Source organism: Pseudorasbora parva, chromosome 4 (genome assembly GCF_024679245.1).
Source record: "Pseudorasbora parva isolate DD20220531a chromosome 4, ASM2467924v1, whole genome shotgun sequence".
In the NCBI taxonomy this organism is placed as follows: Eukaryota; Metazoa; Chordata; class Actinopteri; order Cypriniformes; family Gobionidae; genus Pseudorasbora; species Pseudorasbora parva.
Window position 1 is genome coordinate 49,071,605 of NC_090175.1, and position 11,787 is coordinate 49,083,391.

General features: G+C 35.4%; 1 protein-coding gene and 1 non-coding gene across 2 annotated transcripts in view; one reads left to right on the forward strand and one right to left on the reverse strand.

Moving 5' to 3' along the window:
• The window catches only part of chtf18 (CTF18, chromosome transmission fidelity factor 18 homolog (S. cerevisiae)), a 26,992-nt gene extending 16,479 nt beyond the window's left edge, over positions 1-10,513 (reverse strand). Inside the window, exons 1-17 of the mRNA XM_067442111.1 lie at positions 10,295-10,513; positions 9,532-9,705; positions 8,245-8,365; positions 6,692-6,917; positions 6,509-6,601; positions 6,375-6,427; positions 6,134-6,275; positions 5,838-6,050; positions 5,214-5,311; positions 4,999-5,122; positions 4,763-4,902; positions 3,393-3,486; positions 3,206-3,304; positions 3,001-3,131; positions 2,360-2,483; positions 1,169-1,393; positions 110-259 (exon numbers count right to left, since the gene is read on the reverse strand). Coding sequence (XP_067298212.1) covers positions 110-259; positions 1,169-1,393; positions 2,360-2,483; positions 3,001-3,131; positions 3,206-3,304; positions 3,393-3,486; positions 4,763-4,902; positions 4,999-5,122; positions 5,214-5,311; positions 5,838-6,050; positions 6,134-6,275; positions 6,375-6,427; positions 6,509-6,601; positions 6,692-6,917; positions 8,245-8,365; positions 9,532-9,705; positions 10,295-10,382 — 2,295 coding nt within the window. The 5' untranslated portion in view covers positions 10,383-10,513. The remainder of the gene's footprint in view (positions 1-109; positions 260-1,168; positions 1,394-2,359; positions 2,484-3,000; positions 3,132-3,205; positions 3,305-3,392; positions 3,487-4,762; positions 4,903-4,998; positions 5,123-5,213; positions 5,312-5,837; positions 6,051-6,133; positions 6,276-6,374; positions 6,428-6,508; positions 6,602-6,691; positions 6,918-8,244; positions 8,366-9,531; positions 9,706-10,294) is intronic.
• Positions 10,514-11,079: 566 nt separating this feature from the next.
• LOC137074224 (U6 spliceosomal RNA) lies at positions 11,080-11,186 on the forward strand. The gene has a single exon (XR_010904948.1). It is a non-coding gene; the product is annotated as a U6 spliceosomal RNA (small nuclear RNA).
• Positions 11,187-11,787: the final 601 nt, after the last annotated feature.

Sequence of the window (11,787 nt, forward strand, 5' to 3'; positions counted from 1 at the left end):
CTTTTTCTGACATTTTAGGAAATCGTTTAGAACCAACTCGCAATTTATCAAGATTAATATAGTAATTTCATTGTTACCTTATTTGCACACAGACTTTAAAGTGACTCACCGGCCGTAGTTTTGGGGAGATGAGCTCCAGGAGAAGGCTGAGGATGTCCAAACAGAGACTGCTTATGCAAACACGGCTCTGTATGGCAGGTGGGATGTCATTCAACATGGCAAGGAGGGCATTTTTTGTCTGCTGAGTTTTAGTGAAAGCCTGAAAACAATAAAGTTGAAGTTCATTATCATTTATAAAGACATGTCAGCATACTTGAAATCCACAATCCCAAACATGTGAAATAATTTAGCCAGAGTGTTTCTGATTGGCTAGACATCTAAATGGCCTCAAAGTCTGGGCCATTCCTCTCATTTCTAGAACATTTGAGTTTGCTGACATGTCTTTGGGCAGGACTTTGGAGACAGGGTGTGTGGCTGATGCTAGCCAAATCCCACAAATTAGCAAACCCTCTGCAGAAACTTTTTAAATAATGGAGTTCATAAGCATATTATCATATCAAATTGGTAGACAATCATTAAACTGATGTCAACACCGCAAATGTGGAATACAGTTCTTTTTTGCTTGAAAATACACAACTGCTCAAATGTTTGGGGTAATAAATATTTTTTACATATTTAAAGAAGTCTATTTTACAGAAGTCTATTTTACACCAAGGATGCATATATCAAAAAACAGTAAAAAGAGAAATATTACAATTCGAACAATTCTTCTGTGTCACATGATTTCTTCAGAAATAGTTATAATATGCTGATTTGCTGTTCAAGAAACATTTCTTATTATCACTGTTGAAAACTTGTGCTGCTTATTATAATGTGATAAAAAAAATTGATGAATAGAAAGTTCAAAAGAAAAACAATATACATAACTATACATTTATTTACTGTCACATTTGAACAATTTAATGCATTCTTGCTGAATAAAAGTATGAATATCTTCTTTAAAAAAATGACAGTCATAGGGAAGGGAGGCACATGATAGCAGTGAGGACTTTGAGGACTTATGGTCAAGTGTGCAACTTGAAGAAAGGTAGAAAGGGGAACCACAGGACAATAGGCTATTAAGGATAAGGGTGAAGAGACGCTCTCACCGTCTATTGCATTCTCTCACCTCGTAGTGACTGTGTGGGTAATTGATGCGTGGGACAGAGTTTGCGGCATATAAGTGGTGGAAGGCAGCGGGAAGGAACGGGAAGTAGCGCATGAGCGAGTAGTTTTGTCCATGTAGCACACACTCATTCAGCACGTCAGAGAAACACAACCAGTCAAGACCTGTGCACACACTCAACATCCCAGGGTCCTTTAGCTTCATGCTGAGGAAGTTATCATACAAGCCCTAAAGAAGAGAGAGGGTAAATCATTTTGGCTGAAAAAACACTCTTTTGTAAACGGATTCTGTTAATGTCATTAATGTTAATCAAACAACAAAACACAGCTTTAACAAAGATTCATCAATTCAAACGTGATTCATCAGACCAGGCCACCTTCTTCCATTGCTCCGTGGTCCAGTTCTGATGCTTACGTGCCACTGTTGGTGCTTTCGGCGGTGGACAGGGGTCAGCTTGTGCACCCTAACTGTTCTGCAGCTGTGCAGACCCATACGCAACAAACTGTGATGAACTGTGTATTCTGACACCTTTCTATCAGAACCAGCATTAACGTCTTGAGCAACTTGAGCTACAGTAGCTCGTCTGTTTAATAGGACCACACAGGTCAGCCTTCGCTCCCCATGTGCATCATTGAGCCTTGGCCACCCATGCCTCTGTCGCCGGTTCACCACTGTTCCTTCGTTGGACCACTTTTGATAGATACTGACCAATGCAGGCCGGGAACACCCCACAAGAGCTGTAGTTTGGGAGATGTTCTTGTCCAGTTGTCCAGCCATCACAATTTGGCCCTTGTCAAATGCGCTCAAATCCTTACACTTGAACATTTTTCATAACACATCAACTTTAAGGACAAAATGTTCACTTGCTGCCTAATATATCCCACCAATTATTTATTTAAAAAAAACAACAGACACAGTTTAAGTAAAAAATTAAATAAAAAGCTTGTGAGGTTTTAAATGATAAAACAACATGTATACAGTTCAAAACTAAATTACAACACGTAGTGGTTGCCAAACATTTTAGGAACATGGCTATATTTAATGTGATTAACTACTTTGATATTTTGTTATTTTAAGCAAACTATTAATTGTGATTTATGTGTCTAAATACTTTGGAGCCACTGCTTAGGTATGATTTTGATATTCTTCTTTAAACTGTACCCCAAAGAGCATAGAACATAGAGCTGTAGTTACCTGAGTGAGTTTCTCGTGCTCTCCACAAGATGAGACCAAATGTAAAATGTGCTGAATCCTTTGTGCACCATCTTTAGGTCCAGCTTCATCAAAACCACCTAAAGGATCTCCACCAATCCGCTTTCTAAATAACAACATCATAAAATAATGCATAAAAATGCAGTAATCAGTGGTACAGTGTGATTGGTCAGGTGGCAAAAATAAAAGCTTTCACATTTTTTCTAATTGTATCTTTTCACTTTTAAATAGTAAAGAGAACATTTTCAAGGTCCCATTTATTCCCACAAAATTCTGATTACATTTTTTTTAAAACACTTGCCACTTGTCAAAGAAAAAAGACAAAAACTCATAAATCCTAAATACCCCCCTACCCCCACTCCCCAAAAAAATTGGTAGGATACACAGGAAATTAATAAAATATTTTCCTGTGCTGTCACAAATTAATGTTTACATTACAAATAATACAAATAATCCATGTCGTCTTTCAATGAATAAGAAAAATAATCATTATCAAAGAATTTAAAAGATTCTGTTTAAATAGTGACATAATAGCATGCTTTTATTTCATTGCACTGAAAAGCTATCAAGGGTAGGGGCTGAGTGAATAGACCATGTGCTTGGCATATTGTGTTTTGGAGCACCTTTTCAGTCGAGGAAGCTGGAAGATTTCCTGCCAAACTGAGAAGAGTCCCTTGTTTTGATCTTTCAATCCCACACACATAGAACTGACGCTGCGCTGATCCAACTGCTTCTGTCCACGACTGTGTAAAAACTGCACACACATTTAATTAAGCAAACCAATATTTTAACTTTGAGAAGTTTTAAGAAGGCACCCAACTCTCTTACCTGTAATGTGTTGATGCAAGAACGGATGTCATTGTCAGTTTTCTCACACAAGGCCATCAGAGTGCCTGTATCTGCTTTCATACCCTGGCGCCGTGTGATCTACGCAAAAGAGCAAAAGCTTGCATGATTCTACAGTCATGCGTTTATGAAATCATTGTGTAGACATGTGAGTGCATGTGTGTGTCACCTCTGACAGTCTTTGAGCTAAGCGGGAGGGCAGAGTCTGGGGAAAGGCCAATAAAAAAGCTTGCTGTCTCAGTGGCCTCAGAGCTGGAACATAACTGACAAAAGTACAGGTAAAAGGATTATATTACTTTTATTGATTTTCCCAGTGCTAATGTATGTTGCGATGGTGATGCACAATAATAATTAAATGAGTAACACTTTACAATGATCTGTTAAAGGGTTAGTTCACCCAAAAATGAAAATTAGATGTGTATCTGCTTACCCCCAGTGCATCCAACATGTAGGTGTGTCTGTTTCTTCAGTGGAACACAAATGAAGATTTTTAACTCCAACCGTTGCTGTGTGCCAGTCATATAAAGCAAAAACATGCTTAGGCAACATACACAAAAACCCTGCTGCACCTGACGACGACACATTGATTTATTAATACACGAACCGATCGGTTTCTGTGAGAAACCGAACAGTATTTATATAATTTTTTTACCTCATATCCCGAGGAGTCTCATCAAGTTTTCCCATCTGCTGTAACTTCTGTTAGGTGAGGTCAAAAACCGGCGCAGTCATAGATATATATATAGAGATTCCTCATTAGTGCCTGCGCGGATCGGTGGAATGAGGATCTACATAATGTATGTATATGATCGCGCCGCTATTTGACCTCACCAAACGGAAGTCACAGCCAATGGGAAAACTTGATGAGACTCATCGGGATATGAGGTAAAAAAAAAAAAAAACATTAATACTGTTCCGCTTCTCACAGAAACCGATCGGTTCGTGTCTTAACAAATCAATGTGTCGTGAGGAGCAGCAGGGTTTTTGTGCACGTTGCCTAAGCATGTTTTTTTTTTTTTTCTTTGTTTTGCTCTCATAGACTTGTTACCCATTCACACCATTATATGACTGGCACACAGCAACGGTTGGAGTTAAAAAAAATCTTCATTTGTGTTCCACTGAAGAAACAGACACACCTACATGTTGGATGCACTGGGGGTAAACAGATAAACATCTAATTTTCATTTTTGGGTGAACTAACCCTTTAATCTCCACATCTCCTAATACATTTTAGAATCAAAAGTTATATCTGTTAAAAGTAGTTTATGCAACTAAACATTGCACATTTTTATATACTTACAGTTACAAAGGTTAGAATATATTGCTCATTGTTAGTTTATGCTAGTTAATGCATTAACACAATTAACAAATGAGATCTCATTGTAAGGGGTTACCATTGAATGTTATTGTTCCGAGATTGCATTGGACATTATTTGTATGTTTTCTGAAAGTTTAATAGTTGACTGGGAAAATGCAGAAAGTCAAATATTTTAAATCCAACCAAAACGTTTACATATGCCTCTTAAACATAAGACTTACAGGTCATTGCAGATGCAGATGATTGGTCTAAGTAGCACAGATTGCTTCTTCTTTTTCTTTTTCAAGGAATTAACACCTGACTCCTCTCCATCTCGGCTATCCTTCCGGTTCAGGGTGGTCAATAAAATATTTATAGCAGCCTGAGCCAAAATGAAAACAGCAAAAAGTCAGAAACAGCAAGAATTAGACAAGCCATTGAATTAAAAACAACCAATAAAACCAAGAGCAGATCTTACAGCAGGAGCCCCATCAATTTCATCTATAATAAGGCAGTTGGGCTTCTCATTGGCTCCCAGAACTGACTTCATCTGTGTGGCGGTATCAATGCGTTTCTGGAAGAGCTCAGCACTGCGGTCGTCACTGAGAAAAGATCAGCACTATTAGTGTTGATATTTATACCTGAATACTTCTATTTCAAAATTGTTTGGCACCTGGGCTTGCATCCTCTCACCTAGCGTTGATTTCTACTACATTGTAACCAGCATGCTTTGCGATAATGTGTGCTAGCGTGGTTTTCCCCAGTCCAGGAGGACCTGATAAGAGTGCCACCTGTGGTGTATGATACAGTTAAACAACACTGAACATGCTAAAAAACAGGAAATCCACAAGTTGTAGCATTACATTCACTACTTCTCTGATGGTCCAACCACGTATTAAGCAGCTTGTGTTAATATTTTAAAATAAAAAACATTTGATCACTGTCAAGCCAACATGGTTATGGTCAATATTAAAATATTTTTCTAGATAGTACTTTTTTTTTTTTTTTTTTTCACAAATTAATTACATTTTATCTAATAAATATATTCCTATAAATATTTAATATAAATATACATATAACAAATATAATATATATTTTAATATTATAATACATTATTTTTTAAAAATCTAAATGTTATAAATACATTTAAACTAAAATAAATACATTCAAACAATAAAATATATAAACACTTAAATCTAACACTCAAAAAGTAATTGAAATGTTAATCTCTAGTACAAATATAAAAGGGTTCATTTAAGTAAGTCTAAACCGAATATAAATATAACAAATCTGTTGTGGTTGTTCAGGTTTACTCACCTTAAATTTAGGTCTTTTGTACTGGTCTAGCTCACCCTCTAGTATCTCTTCTGTGATTTGAGACTTGGTTTTAAAACGCTGGGCCTGGTTTTGGTTTTGACCATTTGTAAAATTTGATCTGACTTCTGCAGGGGCCGTACGGGCTTTCCTCTCTCGCCCAAAGACCACAGTGTCCCAAAGCTTCAGCCACTTCAGCAGACAGCGATTGGTGAACTACAGAGAAAGAGAGACAATGTAAATAATTACAGGGCAAAAGCTTGTCAATAATTTGTTTTTAAATGAGTGGGTCGACCCACATCATCACTCAGCAGATCAGTGTAGTGCTGTGGCGAGAACTGATCCACCCACAGCCGCGAGGAGGAGCCTTCATCTTCCCCGCTATCGCCATCCACACCAGAGTCTGCCTGCTCTTCTGCAATTAGCTCTGGATCGATACCACTAAAAAGTCATTTCAGAGTTAACATATGTAGAGAAGAGTAAAGAGTAGAGAAGAGTAAAGAACTGACTGGTCCATTCCACATACAAATGTGCACGCACCTTTTCATAAGTTCTGTCAATCTTTGGGATTCCTCCACCACTTGTCGATGGCGCTGAAAAAACAAATCGATTTCAGACGGATTTCCCCCAAATGATTTATTTAGGTTTGCCTGCATGTTCACACATATTCTTACTCTCTCTGTAATTTGTTCTTTCAGCACTTCTATTGGAACCGCTAGCAGCCCTAGTCCATTCAGTGAGTTACGGAAGGCTCTTGGGTCTGGTGTCTGAGGAAAAAGGATAAGAAAAAAATCAATAAACTTCACACAGTGAACTCCAGCAAGCCATAAAGTATAATTATTGGTAGGGTCCGAAACCTTCTCCTCATCCTCTTTCTTCTTAAGGTAGACTCTGTTTCCCATGGAGTCTGTGACTGTGATGTAATCTCCAATTGCAGGGGGCCGTTTCTGGGCATGACATCTAGCTGAGGTAACCCTCTTTGGTGACTCCTGTAATGCAGCCAGTCCACTAATATCTAACACGTTGGTTGTTATTTTTGTGGCTGCTGGTCTATCTGGACTTAAGGACAGGGAAACTGCAGGTCTGTAAAAAGATTTTAAAAAAAGATTTTAAGGAGACGTAGTTGCACGTTACTATATAACCCTAACCTAGTGTTCATTTCGTTAACAAAAATATGACGAAAAATGTTTGTTGATTACCTTTTTTCCGTGACATAGACGAGATGATGCAAATGTTATGTAAAATATTGTCTTGAGTTTAAATATTTTATTAGTTTATTTACAATGCATCTGTTACCTTTGGCGGTTGTTATTTGGGAATAGCATGCCGCTGGAATGCACGATTGACCAATCAGAATAAAGTATTTCACAAAGCAGTGTAATAATAAACAATAACGGTGACTATATAAACATGCTATTTCATTGGCGAAAAAAGACGAGACTACAGTGTATTTAAAAAAAAAAAACTTGAGAGGAACGTTTGAGTTTTGCCAGATTTCTATCATTTAAATCCCCCAATCAGAGCTTAATAACACGTACTCTAGCTAGTGTTTTACTTAAACTTGCAAACTGGCAACCATGTGCACACAAGCTCTTCTTTTTGCACGGATGATGTGAAAACACCGATAAACAAGTAAACTGCATTTCAGCAATCTCCATTTGAGATTTTCTGTTAAAGTGTCATTTAGTCTGTCTGTGTTCTGTCACAACTCATGAGCCGCTTCTGCTGTTTGTGCGAGTCAGTGCGACTAAATCTGCCATCAAACCTTCTCAGTGATGAACTGTAATAAATCCAATCAGGAATCTTTTGAATATTTGCGATTGTGTTTCCTGAATAACTGCACTCTGTGTGACGATACAAAGTCTTTCTTGCTTACAAAGTCTTTCTTGAAAAACATTAAATTAATGTGGAATTTCACATTATTTTTTCCTTAGGCCTATAGGTTAAAGTGCAACAATAAATTCATTTCTCAAAACACAACAATCCTTGTGGTTATAATTTTAAGCAAAATAATCAGAATATCAATCAATGCAGCATCATGAAAATGTTTTCACTGATGAAAACTAGAATGAAATTTTAGTTCATTTAGTCAACTAAAACTTGAGTAAACAAAAAATGTACAAGTTTTACTAAATATGATAAAAACTAAAGCACATGTGACAGGATTAAGACTGCTACTAAATAAAAAAATAGCTGATTAAATTAACACTACCCTAATCTTATCCCTAAACCAAACTCAAATCCTAATCATATAATGTAGTTAATTAATATTACTCAGTACTTTTGAGTAAGTACGATATAACTACATCACCTTTAAATAAAGTGTGAAACACCAATGGTTGTAATGGTATGATGTGAAATGTGTTCCATGCAGCTGCACAGATTAACTGTGATGAGCATAAACTTTTACCCATCTCCCACTCGTCTGTCGTAAACCTCTGGGGAGGACGGAGGGGTGATGTCATCACTGTGTTCAACCCCAAACTGAAGCTTTTTTGCCACATCTTGTCTTCTTTTCTTGGGCTTAGGAGCTGTGAGAAACCACAAACACCATTAGACATACAGCATTACTTTTATACACTCTCACAAAGTTTACACTGGGGTCGTACAAAAGTGTAGGGTCAGTACGATTTGTTTTTTTCGACAGGTTCGATTGGCTGGTCTGAACCAGAGTTCTCTCTCAGGATTGTGTTCACATTAGATAATTTGGGTTTGAACTGCAGTGCTTTTGCATCATCTAAGCAGCAGCAGCTTTTTACCCCTTGTTGCTCGGTAAGGATGTCGCAGGAGTAGGCAGCAAAATGCATAGTAGTGTTGCTCACCTCACTTTTGTTTTGGTTTCAAAGCATCAGCAGCACATAACATCATAAAAATATTTTGTGAATGTACAGCATTGGGAAGGCACCCTGATACTTTTATTCAGCAAGGTTGCATTAGATTGATCAAAAGTAACAGAGAAAAAAAAAGTATAATGTTACAAAGAATTATATTTCAAATAAACATGGTTCTTTTAAACGTTCAATTCACCAAAGAATCTTGAAAAAAAGTATCATGCTTTCCACAAAAATATTAAGCAGAACAACTGTTTTCAACATTGATAACTCTAAATATTTATTGAGCAACAAATCATCATATCAGATTGATTCATATGAGTAATGATGCTGAAAATTCAGCTTTGCAGCCACAGGAATCAATTACATTTAAAAAAATGTTTTAAATAGAAATTATTTAAACATTGTAATATATATATATTCTCACAATTTTACAATTTTTACTGTATTTTTTATTAAATAAATGCAGCCGTGGTAAGCATAAGAGACTTTATAGTCAAAACTATAGAAAAATAATGGTACCGACCCCAAACTTTTGAACGGTAGAGTAGCGGTTGAGAAAATTTTTTTGTAAACTTTGTAAGCTTTGTAAACACTGACATGGTTGTTGTTTAATTGTTTGTATTGACAATGTTTTAATAATTTATTTTTATTTTATTTTTTGTATTGTGTATTTGTGTATATATGTATTGGGTATGTTATTTTATTGTTGACCTGCCAAAGGACTGCGGGTGAAAATTAGCTTTGAGCTAAATCCGGTACAATACATGAAATGGAAACATTTATGTTAAAAATTGTACATTGTCCTTTTATAAATAAAGTAAAGTAAAGTAAAGTAAAGTAAAATTCAATATATATGTACTAACTCAGGGATTCCTCCTCCTCTTCCTCATATACTAGAGGTGAGATGCTTTCAGGAGGCTGGTTGTTTACTGATTTCCTCGATGGCACGTCACCGGACACAATGGCTTCCTCGAACGTCTGCGGGATTGGCTTCTTATTGCGAAACTCTGACACTTTTGCACCTGATGAATGCTCATCTATACACACATAGAAACAATCATACATTCAAAATGAACAGTTTTAGTTTAAATTCTAAGTGATTATTTACAAAAAATTACACAATATATCTTGCAATATTTCTTAAGATATCAATTTTGAGCAAAGTCAGCTGATAAAAACATGTCATCTAAATAATCAGACTAGTTAGAATGGTTTGAAAAATTAAACAAACAACTGTATGACAATGTATATAACTTTAGGAGCCGTTAACTGTAGGCTGAATAAAAATACACACAATAATAATAATAATAATAATAATAATAATAATAATAATAATAATAATACACTAACCAGGAGCAGTTTAAGTCTTTTTGTGTCTTAAAAAAACTATTGTGGTAATGCCAAGGACAGTGCAATTTGATTAACGTTAATGTTAAATGTAATGGCACGGTGTATTTGTCATATTCACGTAACTTATATAGGTATTCAAAGAATACCGTGATATTACTTTGTATGCATTGACACCATGTTTTGTAAGTGTTATTTGTATTAGGTAGGTAAGTTTAAATGCAGTTAGTCAGCCATTATGCCATCAGAGTCGTAAACATGGACATATTTCTAACTTACGATCCATTTCAGCCATTACTTCCAATTCATCAGCAAACTGTTGTTCAAAATCATCTTCAATCCCGTACATTTCATCATATTCGTCCATGTTTGCGGTGTATTGTCTGTTTTGACAGTGAATTTAAATCAAATGTGACAAATTAATATAAACAAGTGGTAGAGCGTACATAAATGGACAACAGAAATTTTCGCGCAAAATGTTTGTGTACGTAAATGTATTTCCGGTTCCACTGTTAGACCTACATCCGCTATATAAAAGTCCTTGATAAACAGCATTTCATACACAGACTATTGATAAATATAAAAAACGAAACAGATTTAAACAATTTATTGCTGATATTGTTAACTGATGCTAATGTCAGCCTTTCTTGCCATTACTAACTGTCATTGCGAAATGTAGGTTATTATAATTACAATTTTACAATAATTTGAATTGATATAAAATAAAGCTATTAACTTAATACTGAATGCACTAAACAATGATATACATAAAAACGATGATGCCCGCTTCAGATTTTAAAACACACTGAGGGGGCGGGGCGTAACGAGAGGCCAATCACTCCACAGGGTCGTAAGTATTTTGCATATCTCCCAGAATTGTTACCACAGTAGTAAACCCTCTTAAAATTTACGTTTTTATTCTTTTTAGATCTTCTCAAGATGTATCTTGAACAGCTCTACAATATAATCACACTAATAGCTCTTAGCCTTAATTTTGGTTACCATCGTACACATTATTAGCCTGTAGTAGAATTATAAATATAGTTGTAAATCGCTGATTGGTCGTGCTGTCTAGGCAGCACATGTACTAAAATTGGATCGATACAGAGAAGATTAGCATGGTTCCCTGCGCAAGGATGACACGCATAATCGTGAAGCGAATCCAATTTTTGTGTTTTATGCATTTACATTTTAAATGTTCTCAATTATTTCAAAACTGTCATTTACATGTAATTATATTACAACTGTAATATAAAAGGATTACATTCAAAAGCCGTGAAATTAGAAGCGACCAATTAAAAATGTGGTAGCTTGTTACGAAATTTGAAATGAAATGTTTTTCATATTTAGTTATACTTTTTTTTACATTATTGCAATGACAAATAAAAACAATTATTTTACTTTAGAAGCAACATTTTATATCTCTCTTTATTTTATTTTTTTTCATAAATAAATATACTGCATATTGGTATGTAAATAAATTCTGAAGCTGGCATATGGTGGCCTTGACGTTAAAAATCTTACACAAGGGGGCAGCAAAGTTCATCGTATGTATAAGTGTATAATTTTCATCTTTTTTATTAAAACATAATTATTTTAAATGTTTTACCAGTTATTTGTTGGTCATAATAATTATTTTATATTTTATGTTACCTTTTTACATCCTTATTGTTTTAATTAAAAGTGCTTTACAGTTTAATGTAAGACTACTACACACATATTGACTTAAAAATAAACGATGAAAATACTGGAATAAAGATCATCCCAACTAG